Source organism: Chlorocebus sabaeus, chromosome 7, assembly GCF_047675955.1.
Source record: "Chlorocebus sabaeus isolate Y175 chromosome 7, mChlSab1.0.hap1, whole genome shotgun sequence".
Classification (NCBI taxonomy): domain Eukaryota; kingdom Metazoa; phylum Chordata; class Mammalia; order Primates; family Cercopithecidae; genus Chlorocebus; species Chlorocebus sabaeus.
This window is the reverse complement of record NC_132910.1, coordinates 72,833,218-72,856,639: the sequence shown is the minus strand read 5'-3', so window position 1 is coordinate 72,856,639 and position 23,422 is coordinate 72,833,218. Positions and strand designations below refer to the sequence as shown.

General features: G+C 38.7%; 2 protein-coding genes across 2 annotated transcripts; one reads left to right on the top strand and one right to left on the bottom strand.

The window, feature by feature from the left end:
• Positions 1-40: 40 nt before the first annotated feature.
• On the top strand, positions 41-7,816 carry CCNA2 (cyclin A2). The gene is made up of 8 exons (XM_007999696.3): positions 41-941; positions 1,712-1,955; positions 3,263-3,375; positions 3,569-3,792; positions 4,744-4,951; positions 5,402-5,515; positions 6,141-6,274; positions 6,635-7,816. Exons 1-8 carry the CDS (start codon positions 729-731, stop codon positions 6,681-6,683), a joined length of 1,299 nt encoding a protein of 432 aa, XP_007997887.1. The 5' UTR covers positions 41-728; the 3' UTR covers positions 6,684-7,816.
• Positions 7,359-22,999, bottom strand: EXOSC9 (exosome component 9). Its single transcript, XM_007999697.3, has 12 exons — positions 22,833-22,999; positions 22,406-22,500; positions 21,540-21,659; positions 21,316-21,418; positions 19,616-19,753; positions 16,735-16,817; positions 14,238-14,370; positions 12,672-12,760; positions 10,981-11,127; positions 10,305-10,486; positions 7,813-7,891; positions 7,359-7,500 (listed from the first exon to the last, which is right to left on the bottom strand). The coding sequence occupies exons 1-12, from the start codon at positions 22,896-22,898 to the stop codon at positions 7,416-7,418; spliced, it is 1,320 nt and encodes a 439-aa protein (XP_007997888.1). The 5' UTR covers positions 22,899-22,999; the 3' UTR covers positions 7,359-7,415.
• Between the last annotated feature and the right edge of the window lie 423 nt (positions 23,000-23,422).

Sequence of the window (23,422 nt, the reverse complement as noted above, 5' to 3'; positions counted from 1 at the left end):
ATTATTTAATCCTAACAACCGTATGACTGTAGTTATTAGTCCCTATTAACAAATAAGAAAACGGAGAATCGGAGATACTGAAAAACGTGGTCCAGATTTTAGACCTTGAGAAAAAGTCACTTGAGCTAACTAGAGGTCCCAGAGCTAAAGGCTGGGCAGCCCAAATGTTAGTCGCCAAAGTTTAATTCCGTTTAATTCCCTAAAAGGCTTAGAGTCAGCCTTTGGACCGCCTCGCTCTCTAGGTGGCTCAAAGTAATCGGAAGCTCGGGCCCTGAGTACCCCTACCTCTCCCCGACCCGCGCAGGCGTTTTCTCCCGCCCCAGCCCCAGTTCGTTTCTCTCTCCTGCCCCGCCCCTGCTCAGTTTCCTTTGGTGCTTCCTTCACTAGCTTGCGACCCTGTCGCCTCGAATGACGTCAAGGCCGCGAGCGCTTTCATTGGTCCATTTCAATAGTCGCGGGATACTTGAACTGCAAGAACAGCCGCCGCTCCGGCGGGCTGCTCGCTACATCTCGGGGTGTCTTTGGCCCGCCACGCCCGGCCGTGCCTTCCTGCGCCTTTCGCAACCTCCTCGACCCTGCGTGGTCTCGAGCTGGGTGAGCGGGCGGGCGGGTAGGCTGGCCTGGGCTGCGACCGGCGGCTACGACTGTTCTTTGGCCGGGTGGGCTGGGCAGAGTGCACGCTGCTTGGCGCCGCAGGCTGATCCCGCCGTCCACTCCCGGGAGTAGTGATGTTGGGTAACTCCGCGCCGGGGCCTGCGACCCGCGAGGCGGGCTCAGCGCTGCTAGCATTGCAGCAGACTGCGCTCCAAGAGGACCAGGAGAATATCAACCCGGAAAAGGCAGCGCCCGTCCAGCAACCGCGGACCCGGGCCGCGCTGGCGGTACTGAAGGCCGGGAACCCGCGGGGTCTAGCGCAGCAGCAGAGGCCGAAGACGCGACGGGTAAAGGGATGCGGGATATCTGCAGGAGGGTGGGTCGAGCAGGGTTTGGCACTGGCTTAGCAGGCAGAGAAAAGTGGCGAGAAGGCATGTCCTGGGCTTTTGGAAGGGGGCCAGGGTCTGGAGTCCACCTGGTGCGGGTGTGTGGGATGCCACAATAGGAATTCTCCCATCATTAGCATCAGGACCCCGCCAACACTGTGTATGCTGCCTGTCTGCTCTCTATAGGTGGCATCTGCCTGTACATAATGGGGTCAAACCAAGCTCTAAAACGTGTAGTCTTCGCTCAGCTCCGCGCGTTTCTCTCCACTTTTAAACCCCAGGCACTACTGTAGGACTCTGACCCCCTTCCTCCTCACGGTTAAGAGGTAACCTCTACTTTAGAAAAGGGTGTACGAAATAACTTTGCTTTTGGCAAATTCCGCCATTTTAGCCGGATTTGCTCTGTTGCTCCACCCTCGGGCGACAGTGGTGAACCAACACTTTTTTGCCATGTCTTTCCTAAACTTGTCATGTATTGACTTGCCACCCGACCCTTCTTGTGGCCCTGATTAGTTTTGCATAATTCCACCTAGTGTTATCTATTGATAGCCTTTGTGGGAATGCCTGTGACAAATGGGAACATCCCTTCTCTTTTGAATACTCAAACCATTGTCCCAGAAAGTTTAATTCCTGATAGAGTATTTGGGAGAAAAAGCAAAGGCCAACACCCATAAGAGAAAGAATGCAAAACTATTTAGTAGGCTCAAAGCCAGTTATTTATTTTTGTTTAGGTTGCACCCCTTAAGGATCTTCCTGTAAATGATGAGCATGTCACCGTTCCTCCTTGGAAAGCAAACAGTAAACAGCCTGCGTTCACCATTCATGTGGATGAAGCAGAAAAAGAGACTCAGAAGAAGCCAGCTGAATCTCAAAAAACGGAGCGTGAAGATGCCCTGGCTTTTAATTCAGCCGTTAGTTTACCTGGACCCAGAAAACCATTGGTCCCTCTTGATTATCCAATGGATGGTAGTTTTGGTAAGTTTTAAGGAAAATCTGTATGAATTTACGGTAATTATAATTATTAGATATTGATTTGCATTTTAAGATGTCTTATGTAGTCATTTTGATTACAGTGAGTTAGGTTTAATGTAACAAGGCTTAGAAAGGATGTGACTTATCTCAGATCTCACAGCTAACACTCGACCTGATGATGTACAAAAGGATCCTAATCTAGTGCTCTTTCAGGTTCACTGCCAGTCACATCAGTCTAATTATAATTAGATCTTAAATGCTTATTTTAATCTGCTCCCATAAATGTGTTCTTGGTTGGGAGAATAGATTTCAGTTTTATTTAACTCACTTACATATCACTTAGAGAGTGCTATTTGAAGATGCAGTCTTAAATATTGTGATTACATAACATTTCTTCCAGTTTTATAATTTTGTTTCTATAAAACCAGTCTGGATTATCATCTGATACCAGAAAGTGACACTCTTCCTCCTACAAGTAAACAATTGTACCATGGCTGTTTACTCTTACCCATGTATTAAAATAGCTGCTGCAAACAGCTCTTTGCAGTTTGTACTGTTTCTTTGCCCTAGGGATATCGAGTCACTGGACAACTCACTAAATCCAGTCTCATTTTAGTTTTAGTTGTATTGATCGTGGGGAAGGAGGGGTGAGCAGGAAAAGTCCTTTGGAAATAATAATTTGTGTGTTTTTATCAAAATTTTGCAGAAAATGTTTAATCTCAACGTGATCTTTGAAGCGAAAAGAATAATGGATGATACTCTTTGCTTCAAAAGATAATTTGTACTACAAAAAATAAATTATTTATAGTGTTAATCCATTTGCCCATAACAAACCTAATTTCTTAATAACACTTGTTAATGGAGGCCATTTAACTGATTCTAGCTATCGCCTACTTGGGCTTTGTATGTCAGACTCTGGGATCTGACGTCTCTCTTAGGGCAAATCTTAGATATTATCTCAAAACTTGGATTTTAAGTGTTCTGTCCTAACAGAACCACCATGCCATCTGCTCCTTTCTGTTGTGGAAGATGGATACTTTAAGATAATACCTGATTCTCATTTTCCTGTTAGGGGCCTACCAATATGGTTTTCTTTCCCCCTTCATTAACTAAAATCATTCCAAAGCTATATGTACAGAGATACTGAGACTAAGGTAAAATATTCTACCTTTTTGGTCATGAGAAGCTCTTTTTAGTTTGATGAAATAAGTGCTTTGTTAATATGAAATTCCTTACAAGGGCAGTCATTTTTAGCTATTAAACTAAGTAGACAAACAATTAATTTAATCATATCTTTTTAATTGTCCCAGAGTCACCACATACTATGGACATGTCAATTGTATTAGAAGATGAAAAGCCAGTGAGTGTTAATGAAGTACCAGACTACCATGAGGATATTCACACATACCTAAGGGAAATGGAGGTAAAGGTTCTCTGAATCCAGTTTGTGTAATGTATTTGTTAAATGTGGCTAAATGAAATTGAGAGGATAATGTTTAAATTTTTAAACTAATGAATTATTCTAATGCTACAGTTAAGTTTATAGCATGTAGCCTCTCTTAATTGTAAAATAATCTAATTGCAATTTTAACACTACTAAATACTTTTTTCAATAGGTTAAATGTAAACCTAAAGTGGGTTACATGAAGAAACAGCCAGACATCACTAACAGTATGAGAGCTATCCTCGTGGACTGGTTAGTTGAAGTAGGAGAAGAATATAAACTACAGAATGAGACCCTGCATTTGGCTGTGAACTACATTGATAGGTTCCTTTCTTCCATGTCAGTGCTGAGAGGAAAGCTTCAGCTTGTGGGCACTGCTGCTATGCTGTTAGCCTCGTAAGTCTACCTTGGTTTGTTTAAAAGTGATCACGATCTTTTGTCTAGGGAAGAAATTGATTTTTAATGGTGACCTTTTAACATACACCAGGCAGAGAGTCAGTGACTACTTTAGGGATGGCAATGTGGTGGGGTTGGGGAAGTGGAGGAGGATGAAACTGTTCTAATCTATAACACTGTTTTTCCCCAAACTGGATTCCTTGAAGACGATATAGTACACTAGGTTAGAAATTTTAAAACATTTTCCTTCCAATATTACTTTCTGGCATATAAGCAGTGTCTCTTTTATTAAGAAGTAAAGGCTGGGTGCAGTGGCTCGTGCCTATAATCCCAGCAATTTGGGAGGCCAAGGTGGGCGGATCACTTGAGGTCAGGAGTTCGAGACCAGCCTGGTCATCATGGTGAAACCCTGTCTTTACTAAAAATACAAAAATTAGCTGGGCATGGTGACACATGCCTGTAATCTCAGCTACTGGGGAGGCTGAGGCAGGAGAATCGCTTGAACCTGGAGCGGGGAGGTTGCAGGAAGTTAAGATTGGACCACTGCACTCTGGCCTGGGCAAGAGAGGAAGACTGTCTCAAAAAAAAAAAAAAAAAAAACACTAAATTTAAAAATGAAAACATGAAACATGTTTTCCTAAGATTTGTATTTCCTAAATTTTCAGCTACTTGGTGAACTCTGGCATTGTTCCCATCTTGAGAACAATGCCTTTCATTTACTTCCTTTGACTGAACTGGGAAAAATCTCTCAAAAGTCCTTTATTGATTTGGGCCTTTTAATTAGCAATTAGCTATCCAGTCTTTACTAGAAATGATGATCAAGTGTCTGGAAATGCAGTTGGTATGGATTTTGGATTCATTCCATATATTCTGCTAATGGGATTTCAGAATTGGGATAAGGAAGCTTGCTTCTCTTTTAGGACTGATTACTTAAAACTTTTTTCATTGTAGAAAGTTTGAAGAAATATACCCCCCAGAAGTAGCAGAGTTTGTGTACATTACAGATGATACCTACACCAAGAAACAAGTTCTGAGAATGGAGCATCTAGTTTTGAAAGTCCTTACTTTTGACTTAGCTGCTCCAACAGTAAATCAGTTTCTTACCCAATACTTTCTGCATCAGCAGCCTGCAAACAGCAAAGTTGAAAGTTTAGCAATGGTGAGTTAACTTTCATTTTGTTGAACGGCGATTCTTAGGTAATGTAAGCCCTAATTCCTTTGTACAGGAACGTAGTTCCTTTGTACAGCATGGTGAAGAGATTTAGTATTCAGAGGGAGATTAATGCTGCAGTATGGAAGAAAGCCTGCTGCTGGCAAAAGATAATCTATATCAGGAAAGCACTAGAAGCAGAGGTCTAAGGATGACATCTTGGGGATGCGTAGTCAGAAGAATTGTTTTTTAAAAGTTAATAAAGGAGGGAAAATACAGGATGAGGATGGAACAAAACACTAAAATGATTGATATGTTTAAAGATGAGGCTGTGAAATATTTTTTTCTAGGGTTGCTACAGAGCCATTATCAAAGGCAGGAAAAAATTAGGTTAGAAGGCAGAGGTTTGGCATTTGAATTCTAAACGCTCTTGTGATCATAAAGTATTTTTTATTCCAGTTTTTGGGAGAATTAAGTTTGATAGATGCTGACCCATACCTAAAGTATTTGCCATCAGTTATTGCTGGAGCCGCCTTTCATTTAGCACTCTACACAGTCACAGGACAAAGCTGGGTATGTATTATGGTCTTCACACACCTATCTTGTGACTGAAATGCCTATGCCAGATTAAATAATAATTGTCCTACAAAACTGAGGGTTGCCTAGATGTTGTTACTTAGAAAAACTTCAAATATATACAGTTGACCTTTGAAAAATACAGGTTTGAACTGTGTGAGTCCACTTACTTACACATGGATTTTTTTCCAATTACATGTGGATTGAAACTACAGTATTCAGGGAATTCAAAACCCATATATATGGAAGGGTGACTGCAGGACTTGAATATGTACAGATTTGGGTATACTTGGGGAGGGTCCTGGAACCAATCCCTCATGGATACTGAGGGATGATTATATACTGTTTAAGGCATGTTACCTGTTGAACAGTAGCTTTTTGTTAGGTAGTAAGCTTAGTTGTAACTTGGATTGAAAGGTGAGCTTTTTAAAAAGCATCTGACCTGTTGCTGGCAGAGAAAGTAGTAAAACATGGATCGAGAGATGGAATAATGGCCTGAGAAGGCTAGTAGATGGAAAAGTTAAAGATTAGTACTGAAATTTAACATAAGCTTAATGCTAACTATTAACTGGTGTCTGTTACTAAAAGCACAACTCAGGGCTTCCTATTCCCTTCTCTGTAGCCTGAATCATTAATACGAAAGACTGGATATACCCTGGAAAGTCTTAAGCCTTGTCTCATGGACCTTCACCAGACCTACCTCAAAGCTCCACAGCATGCACAACAGTCAATAAGAGAAAAGTACAAAAATTCAAAGTAAGAATTAACTTGAATATTGAAGCTTACTTTTCTAGATTATTGTTCAGAGATCTTTGACATTTTAACTTCATTCATGAATCTGCCATAGCCTCCTTAAGAAGCTGTTCTCTTAATTGGTTATGTGTTTGAAGAAGGTTGCAGTTCATGCTTTCTGCCCTGGGTCTGGGGGAGGAGAGAGAAGGAAGAGGGGCATGCATGTGTGTTTCAGGGACCAATGTTTCTAAAACCATCAACTCGGTCAGAGAGAAATAGCATTTTTTAGTTCCCAATACATGAGTACAAACATTATTCCATGATCTCCTTTACCCAGTGACTGTTTACTAAACATGTTTTTGGTTTTTTTTTTCCTACTTACAGGTATCATGGTGTTTCTCTCCTCAACCCACCAGAGACACTAAATCTGTAACAATGAAAGACTGCCTTTGTTTTCTAAGATGTAAATCACTCAAAGTATATGGTGTACAGTTTTTAACTTAGGTTTTAATTTTACAATCATTTCTGAATACAGAAGTTATGGCCAAGTACAAATTATGGTATCTATTACTTTTTAAATGGTTTTAACTTGTATATCTTTTGTATATGTATCTGTCTTAGATATTTGGCTAATTTTAAGTGGTTTTGTTAAAGTATTAATGATGCCAGCTGTCAGGATAATAAATTGATTTGGAAAACTTCGCAAGTCAAATTTAACTTCTTCAGGATTTCACTTAGAATCTAAGTTTACTTGGTTTACTATATAATGGGAAGTGAAAACCTTCCTCTAACATTAAAGTAGGTTTAGGAAAACAGACCCTCAAATTCTAACATTCATTTTCCTAAGCAACTGGATCAATTTGCTGATGGGCATAATCTAAGCATATCTGAATACAGACTTTTTCACTCTTTGTAAAACCTGTTTAGGTTCTGCAAACTAAACAGAGGCTGGAAGCGGAAGAGGGTGGGAAGCTTACGTGCAAATTAACAGACGAGAAATGCTCCAGAAGGTTTATTATTTTAAAGCATAACATTAAAAACAAAAAACTATTTTTAAAACCCTGCTAGATTTTATAATGGATTTGTGAATAAAAAATACCCAGGGTTCTTAGAATGAATAAATATCCTTTTAATAGTTATATATACAAATATACAACTGTTAGCTTTAATTGGCAGCTCTCTTCTTTTTTCTTCTTTTCACTGGCTTTTTACTTGGTGCTTTTTCTTGTTTTGCACTGGTGGTCTGTGTTCTGTGAATAAAGTAAGAATTTACTAAGCGTATGCTTGTTAAGTTTTGGATTATTGAAATAAGAGGCATTTCTTAGTTTTCCAATAGGATATAAAATGTGTAAGACTGGCATCGAAAGAGTTCTATAGATTTTGGTCCTAATTTTTATAAATCACAAGGTAAAGAAATCACAGAACAGATGGATCGCTAATGAAAAAGGGACGTCTTTTTGTTTATAGTCATGTGGCAAGATGAGAGTAAAACCAGAGAGCAAACCTCTAGAAGTGTTGAATATATATATATATACATTTGAAATAAACCAGAAATGTGTTACCTTATTTTCTTTGGATTCTTGTCTGGTTCCAAAATGATCATTTCTTCTTCTTCACTATCTGAGAGTATTATGGGAGCATCTTTTTTTTTAAAAAAAAAAAAAAAAAAAAGGGTAAGCAATCTCTTCCAATATTTATTTCTGCACGAGTTTATTTCTATCAGACGTTCTAAAACTTTTATTGCTGGGGCTGGGGCTGGGCTGGGCGTGGTAGCTCACACTTTTAATCCCCGTATTTTAGTAGGCTGAGGTCATTTTGGTCACCTGAGGTCAGGAGCTCGAGTCCAGCCTGGCCAACGTGGTGAAACACCATCTCTATTAAAAACAGAAAAATTAGCCAGTTGTGGTGGCATGTGAAACACCATCTCTATTAAAAACAGAAAAATTAGCCAGTTGTGGTGGCATGTGCTTATAGGCCCAGCTACTCATGAGGCTGAGGCATGAGAATCACTTGAACCAGGGAGGTGGAGGTTGCAGTACCACTGTCCTCCAGTCTGGGTGACAGAGGAAGACTCCATCCCAAAAAATAAATAAAAATAAGACTATTTGCATATAATAGCCCACGCCACTCTTTAGGTGGAGGCTTACTCTTCTCCTTAAATCAGCTTCTTAGAGCACTCTAGAACTCGTCTGTAACATTTGTTTCTTTAAACTCTTATTTCCTACAGGTGCTCGAATGGCGTGACAATTTGGTACATGTCATAATAGAAAAGTTAGGGGGAAATCTATATAGCATCTTTTGTAGAGACAATTGAATTGTTTGTGCTACTCTATTCCTCCAGAAATAGTTCCGGTTTACATTCCAATAAATAAAAGAACCCATTTCCCATATACCTTTGGCATTGCTGGTATTTTTAATACTGCCCTAAATACAGTAACAAAAAATGCCATGTCATTTTTCTTTGGATTTTATTTGTATTACTATCAGGGCTGACCATGAAAAGTATTACTGGCCATTTGTACATTTTGAGTACTGCTCCCTGTCTTTTGCCCATTTTTCTCCTGATCATTAGTTAATGATATACATAAAATGTGAATTAACCCATATCAATTCTTTGTATTTTTAGTTTTCAGTTAGTTTCTCCCTTTCTTCACATGCTTTAGAAAGGCTGTACCTGCTCCATTTTTCCAATTCTTAGGTCCACCTTCATTATATTCAATTGAAAATACTATTTATTCACTGTTAGAAGAACGCACTAAACAAACATATAAGGTATATGCAAGTGCAAGGATATTGTTAACAGTGAAAAAATGGAAACAACTTACATCTTCAACAATAAGAGAATTGTTAAACCAACTAGTTATATTCAATGCTACATAAGTCTATGCAGCATTAGCTTACATCACTGCACAGAGAGTAAATACCTGGGACAAGTATTTGGAAGAATTATACCAAATAGAAGTAACCACTGGGAAATTTGAGTAAGGGTCCCAATCAATGGGAAATTTTTTCCTTACCTATTAAGTAAAAAAACAAAAAGCTCAGGCTCTAGTAGTGTTCATAATTTCTCTCTTTGAAAACAGAAGTATTGGTCTTACATTCCTACTAAACATATCACCTTCAGTTTTCCCTGCCAGCCTAGTTCCCAGTTCCTTGTAGGATTTCTGTTCTTACCACATAAGAAAATAAGTCATTATTCTATTATATAGACCAGCAAGAATTTGCTTTTTTTTTTAAGTGAAAATAACCATACACAAAAACAACTTCTTCAGTTCTATGGCTTTCAAAATGCAAGTAACGTCTAGAACTATCAGTATTCTAGTCACTGCTAGAATTTTTTTATGTTCTAATACTGCAATGTCTAGTATGGTAGCCACTAGCCACATGTGGCTGCTTAATTTTGTATTAAATAAAATTTAAAATTCAGTTCTCAGTAATAACAAACCACATTTCAAGTGTTCAATAGCCACGTGGGGCTAGTGGCTGCTATACCAGTGTAATGTTTCTATCCCAGAAAGTTTTATTTAGACAGTATTACATGTTCTGATAAAGGATGGGCTTTTTGTTTCAGTCTAGAAACCACAAAAAAAGACAGCACGGAGGAATAAGATCTTCCAGAAACTCATTCCCTTAAAACCCACCCAAATACATTACAAAAAAAAATTTTTTTTAATTAAAAATGTCACTATCATTTTATGCCAAAGTGTATGTACCACTACTCTACAAAGATATGCATATTCTTTTAGAAAGTAGTGTTAGTACTGCAGTTAGCCACAATAATTTAGTTGAAATTTAAATCACAATATTTAGCCCCTCTAAAAATGCAATACTTATATCCCTATATTTAACTATATATCTATATTCTCTCTATATAGTATCCTATATGTTATTTATCTAGTATACATCTCTATATAGCTGATATGCTATATATTACTATATATAGTGATAATATAAATTAATATACACATTTTATGCATTATTATATATATAACTATATGGTAATACTATATATATGTAATATATAGTGATAAGTGTGCCACAAAGTGTCACCTACCTTGGCTTCCAATATCAGAGACTACTACTCCAGTGTCCATTTTTATACTATCAAGAATGATAGCTTCATCACCACCGCCTTCATCATCTTCCTTCTCAGAGTCTTCAAGATCACCCCAGGAGTTTTCTACTCCCTCTCCAATTTGGGCAGTTCCAGGACTCCACAGCACAGGTGTAGAAACACTTAACAAGTTAAGAAAACTGAGTAACAAAAATATTGCTATTTGATGGACTGTTGAAAAAGATGAAAATGAAAGTTTTCTTCTTGTAAGATTGATTCAAGTGTGCCTCAAGTTCCTAGGGAAAAAAACAACTTAATATAGCTACACTATGGATGGCTGAACAATGAGGAAGAAAAAATAACTCAGGCAAGATTTTATGGATGCAATTAATAATAAGAAATGTGAAGAGACAGCTTCAACATTTTAGTTACAGTACTAAATTAAATTGGTCCTTAAAACACAATCTGGTTTTTCCAGGATAACTGAAGAGAAGCTGAATGTTATACCATCAACAGAATATGACTCACATCACTATCTTGTATTTTAAGTGTTTTCTCTAACAAAGTACAGTGTTTACAAAAACTAATTTCAGTATACACATCCTTCATATAGCCTAATATTATAATGCCAAGTGTTATGAATCTTGTTACTGCAAAAACCACCAAATAAAGATACACTTCTGAAGGAGGTTCTGCTTCAGCAATGATTTCTTCTGCTTTTTCTTCTACATCCGAGGTATCAATAGGGGCCTTTTCCATTTTAAATGCTGTAATCCTTTGATTTGCTATAGACTCTGCAAAACCAAACTTTCCACCTTCTTTCCTGTATGTGGGGGTTTTTTTGGTGGGAAGGAAGCGGGAGGAAGGTAACAGATTAGACAGAAGACAGGAAGGGAAAAAAACTATTATTTTATCCTTTGGTGGATGAAAAATATTGAAAGAGAGTTAGTTTATCTAACTTAACCTCACCAATTTATTATGCCTAACAAGAGCCAATAGCATAATCATTTATTAAACCATGTGCCAGACCATGTGCTAGGTGCTTAAAATACACTATTCTCTAACCCTCAAATCAGCCCTACCAGGTGGTGTTAATATCCCATATTATAGAAGAGGACACTGAAATGCTGGGTTATATATCTTGCTTAAGATAGCACAGTAAGAAGTAGAGATGGGAATCAACCTGTTTCCTTACATTAATTTGAGTTACTAGATTATTTTTATCCTAAGAAAATGTTAACTGTTAAAGAAAAATCTTATGTCTCCAGGTGTGGTGATTCATACCTGTAATCCTAATATTTTGGGAGGCCCAGGTGGGTGGATCACCTGAGGTCAGGAGTTTGAGACTGGCCTGACCAACATGGCGAAACCCCATCCCTACTAAAAATACAAAAATTAGCCGGGCATGGTGGTATGCACCTGTAATCTCAGCTATTCGGGAGGCTGAGGCAGGAGAATCACTTGAAGCCATAAGGCAGATGCTGCAGTGAGCCAAGATTGCACAAATGCACTATAGCCTAGGTGACAGAGTGAGACTCCATCTCAAAAAACAAACAAAAATCTTACATGATTTTTCAATATAGGTTATATTTAAATTGCAGAAAATATAGTAAGTCCAATCAACTTTCTAAAAACACACTAAGTAGTACACTCAATTGCGATTAACAAATAAGGAAAGATCAAGTGTGAAGTTTATATGGTTGCCCTTGTTCAAGGAAAATCCTTAAGAGAAAAAATACATTAAAAGACCATTTAGGGCCATTTCCTGTTCCCTGTGTTGTGTCTCGGGGCCTGGAGCAATGAAGACCTCTTGCTCTTAGATGGGTCTTTCCTCTTCATTGTTTTGGAATTCTGGACTTGACCCAGCGTTAAATTCCCATCTGTGATGCATTTTGCAATAAGTAGGTTTGATGCCAACACCCTGAAAGATATCCTCATAAAACAAGAATCACCAGCTCCCACACAAAGTAAAAACTGTGAACCTAATTTTAGCAGTGTTAATAAGGAGCAACTATCCACGAGTCACTGCATCAATAATGCCTGTGTTATAACATCCTCTCCTCCCTAAGGCACAGCAGCAAGTGACACATACTTGTCTGGAAACCAGTTTCATTAATACTTTTATTGTGTCTGTCCAAAGATGAGTAGCAATATCTGTTACCAGTTTCACTACCTTTCGGAGTTTTGGATAACATATCTATACCATGGTATTTACACTTTTTAATGAGTTAATTTTAAGTGAAATTGCCATTCTAACTTTGTGAAATCAAGTTCATGCATAATAAAGTTTGCCTATACTAAAAAAAAAAAAGTAAATATTTTAAAAATGAAAATAAAAGACCATTTAGTTCTGGAAAAGTTACTTACCTTACTTTTTGGTCATTCTCCAAAGCTTTCAATATTAGCTCTGTAATTTCTGCTACTTTCACACCAGCGATTTTACTGCATCTCAAAACCTATTTATAAAAGTGAATTATGTTGTTTAAAGACAGTAAACCAAATGGTTTTCTCTAACGAAACTAAAACCATGAAATTAATTTTTCTACCTTTATAAATTTAAGCCTGGCTTTTCCAAACATGAATACAATGTAAACACAGATTAAGGCAAGATGTGAAAGTTGTTTTAAGATATGTGAAGGACTATCACATTATGGGAACAGACACAAAAACTTTCTTACACAACAGTATAAATACTAATACCATAGAAGAAACCACAGACACATATGCTCCAGGATGCACTAACTTCCTTTCTTTGTGAGTAATCTGGGTAGTACTTGTGATGCTGGTAAAGATGATGATGATACCAGAAACTAACATTTATTGCACACTTAGTATATGCTAGACACTGTGCAATATATCTATCTTTATATCCTTATAACAACAAGGTGTTGGCAATAACATCATTCCCTATTTTACAGATAAAGAAAGTGAGACCCAAAGATATAAAATCATTTGCCCAAGATCAGCTAGTACGGGGGCAGAACTAGAATTCAAACTAAAGCAGCTTTTAATCACCTACACTGTATGCTATATGGAGATCTATTTTCTAAAAGCTCCCATGTGAATCTGATATGTACCTGGGTTTCAGAACTACTGCCAATTGTACCCAAATCCTAAAAATAAAACTATCTTTTTATATAATCTCTACTATTGGATGTTTAAAAACTTTTATTTGCTCTTGAGACAGGGTCTTATTCTGTAGCCCAGGCTGGAATGCAGTGGCACGATCTCAGCTCACTCAACCTCCACCTCTTGGGCTCAAGCAATCTTCCCACCTCAGCCTCCCAAGTGGCCGGGACCACAGGCATACATCACCAAGCTCGGCTAATATTTATTTATTTATTCATTTATATTTTCAGATGGAATTTGGCTCTTGTTGCTCAGACTGGAGTGCAATGGCACGATCTCAGCTCACTGCAACCTCTGCCTCCCATATTCAAGAGATTCTCCTGCCTCAGCCACCCAAATAGCTGGGATTACAGGCGTGTGCCAGCCACCACGCCCAGCTAATTTTGTATTTTTAGTAGAGATGGGTTTCACCATGTTGGCCAGGCTGTTCTTGAACTCCTGACCTCAAGTGATCCACCAGCCACGGCCTCCCAAAGTGCTGGGATTACAGGCGTGAGCCACCATGCCCGGCCACTTTTTTTTTTAATAGGGATATAAATCTTTTTCTTCACTAGACCCTGCTTCTAGATGGAAGGGTCAGACTCTAGCAGGTCAGACATGGGAGCACCAAGGTAGGAAGGAGGAGGATACCTCATAGCCACCAGTCAACAGAATGTATTTAATAGTGACAATACTGAAACCACATTCTAACACATCCTAGAATCAATCACTGGAAGTATCCCCATTGGATTTTTGTTAAAAGATAAAAAGAGCATCTAAAGAGAAGCAATCTATTCTTAATGGGACATTAATCAAAGCACTAACTTGATCTTTTAGTAGCATTATCCCACCACTGGACTGGATAGTACAAATCTCTCGATGTTTGTTCATGGCAATCACCAGCAAGCCATCCATCACACGTTCTTCTCGTTCATTGGGATCCACCAATAAATATGTTCTGAAACGAGTGTTAAATGGACCTGAACAAATCTGAGACCGAATGCTTACCATTTCTTGGGTAATGAATTTTTAAAAGATGACATCAATAAAGTCAACAGAGAATAAAGGTCTGAGCCTATGGATTTGGGTCACTGAAATGGGGAAAGAGACAAGAAAATTATTGTGTTTATGAACACAAATGAATGCTAAGTGGATATCTCTAGTTATTACAATGAAATCACATTAAATTCAGATTGGATTTACTTAAATGATCATCTAAACATAATGCTATCTCTTTGATTAAATGACTTCTGGCTCATTAATAAAAACTTAGATAATGTTAATTTGGCTAACCCTAAAGTTGCCCTAATGTCCTATACTCCAAAGTTCTACTGTGTTCTGCTAATGGCTCATGAAAAAAAATACTGTCTATTTCTGCACTGTCCGGTATACTCATCAATAGTCACCTGTGGTTCCTGAGTCCTTGAAATGTAATCAGAGTACGTAAAATATTGGATTTCAGAGACTTAGTGGAAATAAAAGAATGTAGACTATCTCATGACTAATTACTAAAATACTGATTATTTCATTTTATTTCATTAAAATGAAAATATATTCATTAAAATATATAAAAATTAATTTTACCTTTTAAATGTGACTACTAAAAATATAAGTACTTAAAATATAAGTAGTCACATTAAAAATTTTGAATTACACATATGAGGCCAGGCATGATGGCTCATGCTTGTAAGCCCAGCACTTTGGGAGGTCAAGACTGCAGGATCACTTGAGCTCATGAGTTTGGGACCAGCCTGGGCAACAAGGTGAGACCCTGTCTCTACAAAAAAAAAAATTATTTTTTAATTAGCTGGCTATGCCACACACCTATAGTCCCAGCTACTTGGAAGGCTGAGGTGGGAGGATCACTTGAGTTCAGAAGTTGGGAGGCTGCAGTGAGCTATGATCACACCACTGCACTCCAGCCTGGGTGACAGTGAGACCCTGTCGCAAAAAAAAAAAAAAAAATTAAAAAGTAACAAAGACTGCACATGTGGCTCAAGCCTATAATCCCAGCACTTCGGGAGATGGACATGGGCGGATCACTTGAGCCCAGGAGCTTCAGACCATCCTGGGCAACACAGTGAAATCCCATCTCTACAAAAAATAAATAAGCTGGGCATGGTGTGCACCTGTGGTCCCAGCTACTCAGGAGTCTGAGGCAGGAGAATCACTTGAGCCTGAGAGATTGAGGCTGCAATAAGCCACGATCTCGCCACTGCACTCAAGCCTGGGTGACAGAGGGAGACCTTGTCTTAAAAAAAAGAAAAAAAAAAGAAAAAGAAACAGCCAGGCGTGGTAGCTCATCCCTGTAATCCAGCATTTTGGGAGGCTGAGGTAGTCAGATCACTTTTGAGCTCAGGAGTTCCAGACCAGTCTGGGCAATATGGCAAAACCTCTTTTTCACAAAAAACACAAAAATTAGCTAGGCATGGTGGTGCACGCCTGTAGTCTCAACTACTCAGAAGGCTAAGGCTGAAGAATTGCTTGAGCCCAGAAAGCAGAGGTTGTAGCGAGCAAAAATCGCACTGCTATACTCCAGCTTGGGCAACAAAGCCAGACCTCATCTCAAAAAAAAAAAAAAAAAAAGGAAAATAAGAAAATTATATATATGGTTCACATTTTATTTCTACTGGACAATGCTGGCCCATTTTCCTCTGATGAAACTCTACACTTACAATCACTAAAACTTGAAAGTTTTTCTCTAGTCCTTGTACACAACACTGTGTGAAATATTTTTATCTTCCCCTGTTTCTAAAGAAATTTAAGGCTCAAGTTTTCATTTGAAAGTACCATTAAATGGACCTGAAAAACTCCAAGTTTTCAGCCACAGAAGGATTTAGCAGTTAAGTAAACACTAGAAAACTGAAGAACATCAGATTTTTTTCCTCCAGTTTGTGAACCATCCCCTCTTGTAACTGACTCCTAGAACTACTCCATCTAATATGCTCCAAAGTCCCCTGTCTTCCAATAACCCACAGTAATTGTCATCCCACTTTCCCAAATTAGAGCCTAGCATATAATTCTCTTAACCCCTGTACATCCTTAGGAAACATAAAACACTACCATGCCATAGTAAACTCCTAAGTTTATAAGTATGCCATGAAAAGAAAAATGTTGAGAAGTATCTTCATCATAGTATAAGAGTTTTGTTACTTCTATTGAGAAAGCTCTTTGCCAACTAATGCCCTTACAAAGAAAGAAAGGAACTATAAGGTGTTTTAATATTAAGGGAAGTATTTAATATTAACATGACATACTTGAGTAGAACAATAAAATTCCTAGCTGCATTTGTAATTTTGGCCCATAACAAGGCGAGGCTTACCCTTGCTGGAAAAAGGCAAAACTGACACAAATGGGCATGTGGTGGATACTTAATGGTACAGGATCACGCTCTTCAGGTGTATACTGTTTCAAAAGAAAATGTTTAATAATTATAGTCACTAAGTTATGAACATACAAAAAATCATCTTGCACATCAAATACTAAAATAAAAATGAAGTTCCTTTATTCCTTTGACTACCCAAATAACTTCTTTTATATTAATAATTACCTGTTTGATTTTGCCACTCATGTTCCTCAAACTGTACAACTTTTTCAAAAACCTTTTTCAAAAACCTTTTTCAAAAATTTACTGACATACATATAATTTACATCCCATAAAATCCACTTTTTTTTTGAGACGAAGTTTGTTGCCCAGGCTGGAGTGCAGTGATACAATCTCAGCTCACCGCAACCTGCCCCTCCCGGGTTCAAGCGATTCTCGTGTCTCAGCCTCCCGAGTAGCTGGGATTACAGGCATGTGCCACCATGCCAGGCTAATTTTGTATTTTTAGTAGAGACGGGGTTTCTCCACATTGGTCAGGCTGGTCTTAAACTCCCGACCTCAGGTGATCCACCTGCCTCGGCCACTCAAAGTACTGGCATTACAGGTGTGAGCCACCGCGCCCAGCCAAAACCCACTCATTTTAAGTATATGATTCAATTTTTAGTAAATGTATAGTTATGGATATATTTATGGACTCATCACCACAATCTAGTTTTTTAACATTTCCATTACTCCCCAAAATTCCTTTGAATCTGTCTGTAGTCCATAAGAGTCTAGTGTACTCCCACCCTAGCCCCAAGGAACCACTGATCTATCTTATTTCTGTCTCTGTAAATCTGACTTTCTGAGCATTCTATATAAATGGAAAAAAAAATTGTAATGTTTTGCGCCTGGCTTCTTTCAACTCAGCATGCTTCATGCACCTTGCAGCATTTGTCAGTAGCTCAGTTCTTTTCATTACTGAACAGTATTTCATTATTTGTATATACGACATTTTATTTATCTACTCACCAGCTGGACATTCGAATTGTTTCCAGTTTCTGGCTAATACATGATGCTATGAATATTTGCATTCAAGTCTCTGAACACAATAAGCTCTTATTCCTCCTGTAGATTCTCAGGCATGGAATTGCTAGAATTTTTTTTTCCCCCAATTTTAAGCCATTGCAATTTGTCTTAATATTATAAAGTCGGCCGGGGGCAGTGGCTCACATCTGTAATCCCAGCACTTCAGAAGGCCGATGCAGGCGAGGTTGGGAGTTCGAGACCAGCCTGACCAACACGGAGAAACCCTGTCTCTACTAAAAATACAAAATTAGCCAGGTGTGGTTGTGCATGCCTGTAGTTCCAGCTACTTGGGAGGCTGAGGCAGGAAAATCGCTTGAACCCGGGAGGCAGATGTTGCAGTGGGCTGAGATCACATCATTGTACTCCAGCCTGGGCAACAAGAGTGAAACTCTTGTCTCAAAAAAAAAAAAAAAAAAAAATTACAAGGTCAAATCTGCTGAAAGATGTACATGTAAGAGAGGAGTATTTTCAGCTGGCCATGGTGGCTCACACCTGTAATCCCAACACTTTGGGAGGCCGAGGTGGGAGAATCACTTGAGCCCAGGAGTTCAAGACCAGCCTGGGCAATTTGGTGAAACCATATCTCTACAAAAAACACAAAAATTAGTCAAGCGGGTGGCACACACCTGTAGTCCCCGCTACTCAAGAGACTGAGGTGGGAGGATTGCTTAAGTTCAAGAGGCAGAGGGTACAGTGAGCCGAGATCACGCCACTGCACCCCAGCCTGGACAACAGAGTAAGATCCTGTCTCAAAAAAAAAAAAAAAAGAGTATTTCCTTCTAATGTTATTTTTCTGAATATAGAATGTTGTCTACACTTAAAACTTAAGAAAGCTGCCAAACTTTTCCAACATGGCTTTACCATTTTACATTCCCACTAGCAATAACACCACAGTATTCTTTAATTGATCTTTCAAGTGTAGTAATCGCTTTCTACTTTTTTTTCACTTCCTTATATAAACTCTCTCCTCTAAAAGAATACTACCTCTACTGTTAATAAACCTTTGTCCCTACTTCTCACTTTTTAATGGTTCTGCTCCAGTCTATTGCCCAAAAGCAAAATTATGAATCATTGTTTAGAAAATCTGGGCATCTGATGTGTCCTTTTGCAACTTCAGGATTCAAACTACAACTACGGTGCACTTTCATTATTCTAGCATGTAATTTATATAAATTAAAACTGCCATACTCAGAACAAAAGATAAAGAAAATGTAGGTCAATGGTTTTCAAAATGTGCTCCCTGGACCAGCAACATCAGTATTACCTAAGAACTCAAAGTTAGAAGTACAAATTCTTAAGCCGTAGCCCTGTCTCACTTTGGGAGTAGAGTCTAGTAATATGTTTTAACAAGCCCTCCAGGTATTTCTGATGGACTTTCATCAGCTCTTTGCCTAATGAACAAAAGTCCTGGAGACAAATATGAATCTGCTGATTCCTCAGTGCTTTTCAGCTATTGCATACCTCTTGCAGGGTAAGTACCTCACTGTGCTGAGATTCATTTATTTTTCACACATATGGCCCTTAAACATAAGTCAACCACTTCATCTAATGCTCAATCCAAAATAGTCATCTAATTCTATTCTGGAAAACCACGCTACGGTGTGTTCTTACTGACAAATGTTTCAACAGAGGAACTGTTAAGAGATTTCAAGGGCAATTTTGACCATATACAGTTTTAGTCTTATGAACAAATTTTAGAACCTACCCAATTGCCATCTACAACATAACTTCACTAAAAACAAGTTTCCTGCACATTTAGGACCCTCCTCATTCATTCGTATCAAGGATCCTGGTTCACATAAGAGCTTACCAGTGTTACTTCATCTCCTTGGACAGAGACATCAGGTCTTCGGAAGTGACATAAAGCCACGATTGCAGCAATGCTGGCAGCATCAATAATATTTCCATCATGATTTAATAAATGTAGGTCTACACGTATTTGCCAAACCTGATAGTGAATTTAAAATACAATAAATCCTAACTGATTATAACCAGTGGCTATTTATCAAGAAAAGTAACATTGTGCAGAAAGTAATTTTTCTTGCTGTTAAAACATGCAGTTACTCCTTCTAGTTTGTTAACAAAAAATGTATTTTAGAAAATTTAAGCCAAACATCTGAAATACTATGTGAGTCGTTTAATCATAGAACACATACTTTAAATAGACAGAACTACTCTAATGTTTAATACTAAGATTTTCCTAACCTCAAATCTAATTACATTTTTATCATGTCTGTTAAAAACCACAAACTCTAGGTCAGGCACAGTGGCATTCACCTGTAGTCCTAGCACTTTGGGAGGCGAAGATGGGAGAATTGCTTGAGCCTAGGAGTTCGAGACCAGCCTGGGCAACACAGCAAGACCCTATCTCTACGAAAAAAAAAAGTTTTTTAGTTAGCTGAGTGGAGTGGAATGCGCCTGTAGTCCTAGCTATTCGGGAGGCTAAGGAGAGAGGATCCCTTGAGCCCAGGAGTTTAAGGTTACAGTGAGCTATAATAACACCACTGCACTCCTGCCTGGACGAAAGTGTCACCGTCCCTAACAGAAAATAATGAATATTTTCAAAAATTAAAAAACGTTAACCTTTTAGGTTTTGTGACATTTTTAATAACCTTACAAGTAATGCAAATAGGAAGTATTATACTTAGGTATGGAATATGGAAAGCTAAATGACTTCTCTGGAATAAAAATGCTTGTCAAAATACCCTAATCAAGAATCAAATTCTGGCCAGGCACAGTAGCTCACGCCTATAATCCCAGCACTTTGGGAGGCCAAGGTGGGTGGATCACTTGAGGTCTGGAGTTCAAGACCAGTCTGATGGTGAAACCCCGTCTCTACTAAAAATACAAAAATTAGCCGGGCGTGGTGGCAGGCGCCTGTAGTTCCAGCTGCTCAGAAAGCTGAGTGGGAGAACTGCTTGAACAGGGGAGGCAGAGGATGCAGTGAGCTGAGATTATACCACTGCACTCCAGCTTGGGCAACAGAGCGAGATTCTGTCTCAAAAAAAAAAAAAAAAAAAAAAAAAAAAAAAAAAAAAAAAAGAATAAAATTCTAATATCCTAATGCAGCACAATTTATTGGGACTAAGATTTTCAAAATTATCCCTGCCACTGACATGGTGTGGCCCTGTGTAAATCGATAAACCTATCCAAATGAAGGATTTCTTCTGTTCTTGAGTTCTGCATGAAAAAGGAAAACTACCTGCTTCTATGAACACATGCAGATAAGAAAATGAGATTATATGAAAAAGCCACAAATTCTTTGAATAAAATATTTTTACACAAAAATCTAAGTTACTATTTTCACCCTTTTAGGATAATGCTTTTTATCCCTTCAGAGAGAGAGAGGTGGCACAAAGTTCTAAGGGTATCACTCAAGAACATCTGAAGTGAAGTGAATCAGTACAAAACTTGAGTTGACTAAAGTTCTGAGAATAAAAGCACAGACACCGGGATCCATGAATCAACAGTATTCATCCTAAGATTAAGAACTATGGGCATATTCCCCACCTTTTCACCAGCAACAACACAGAGAGATTCAGTGTCTATACACTTCGAATTTCTTAGACATCTTTCCAAGAGTCGATTCAGCTTCACCAAGAGATCTGACTGCCTATAATAAGAAAATAGGAATGGGCTACTGTCATGAAATATAACACCAGGTATTAAAACAAAAGCTCATTGCTGTTAGGTTCTCTTACGACTAAAGCAGCTTAAGAAAAAGATTTAAATACCTGCCAGGTTCGAAAGCTGGAGCGGCCATCTGAGAGAGTTCAAGGTTAAAAAAAAGAATACCTTCTGTTGCCCTATTGAGTTTTGGAGACACAAGTTCACAGGAAACCTGTCCAAGAACTCTGCAAAGATAAAGTACAAAGTATTAACTAAATAGACTCTCCTTCCAAAAAAAAAAATCTGAAACAGATCACAAGTTTCAATCTTAATGTGAGTAATATCATAGTCAGCCAGATAAATCACAGGAAGTAAAAAATATATGTAAAGTATAATATACACAGAAATAAAACATAAATTGGTGCAACTAAAAACACGACAGAAAAAACACCTCTCTTCTTATTACAATGTTTACTATTCCACAGATTGTTCTAAAAAATCAATGACCTTTACCTCTAAAGCAAGTATTTATTGATACAAGATGGCATGAAAACTTGAGATTTAAGTGTTTTCACATGCCATAGTTCACCACCATTAACTGACCAAATAGCCTTACAACTTTCAAATGAATATTTGAAAACCTAACTTTCATGTCACTCGAAAAACAGGAAATTAGGATGTACACTTAATGACAAGATGCTCAAGATCTCTATATTAGTATGAGAAACAAATTCGATATGAGCACTACTGGTTGTCTACACGATTTACAGAAGTCAGAACTATGTGATAGGTGACAGAAAATACCTTTATGATTAAAAAGTTCAAGTGTGACCACAAAATCAAAAAATCTTGCATAAAAAAATACTTGTTTTTGTCAGCTAAACAAAGAATACTGTGCAGACTTCTTAGCTGCTTTATAAACAACCAAGTCAATAAGGTCTTTTTTCAAACTTCTCCCTTTTCAATGCGTATCTCATTTAAATCCTGTTACCTTGTTTTGCCAAGTTCCACAATGCAGCATCCGTAATCTGTTCCAAATGAGATCCTGATGTTCCTATAATCATAGGTTTGTCTGCCATCCAGCCGCTGTTAAGCACAAATTCATTCATTCATTTATTCCTTCAACAAGTATGTCTTAAGCAACTACTTTTTGTCTGGCCCTGGGCTAAGCACTTGGGGGAAAGTGGAATCCTAACCACCCCGCCCATACAGGAAAGTGGAAACTACAGCATGGACAACTGCTGGGGTGACTAGAGACTTGAAAAGAACCTGTCGAAAAAAAATAAAGCCTGGGGATGAAGTGAACGTGCCGGTCGTTCCCCTAATGGCTCCCCGGGCCCAGGCGGGCCAGGTATGAGTCCACACCTTGAGACCCGGGCGCCCACGCAGCGCGCAATTCTGCGGGGACCAAACCATACCTTCTTTTCTTCGATGGCACGGAGTAGGAAGCGGCGTTCGCAGTTTGAGAGTGGCGTTTCCTTCATGGTGTTGGGTCACCGGCCCCACAGGCACCGGAATCCGCGGGAAAAACGGAAACTGACTTTTCCTTACGCGCCGCTGCCCGTCCCGAGGCGCAGGAAAATTTCGTCATCAAAACGCGGCGGCAGGAAATAGGCAAGGGCTTGGGCAGTCGCTACTGCGCAGACTCAAAGCGTGATTGGGGCGGGCCAGCGGTCAGCAAGAAGCCAGTGTGGCTTAGGGAGGGCGTTTCTGAACGTGAAGTTGCGTTTCTTTTCTCATAAAATGCGGAGGAGAAAAGGATACTCAAAATAACCATCAGAGTGGTAGAAATTAATATCAGTAGACCGCTCTCACACTTCACCGTTCGGTCAGTCCTCTTGCGGAGTGGAGACTAGACAGATACTACTGCAATTTCACAGATGAATTGACATTGGCCCCTAGAAAGCCGCAGATGCAGGATTTGGAGCACATTAAATGAACAAACACTGGAATGAGGCGGCATAAGGGTTGGGGAAGAAAGTTAAGATGGTGAAATGGGATGTTTTTG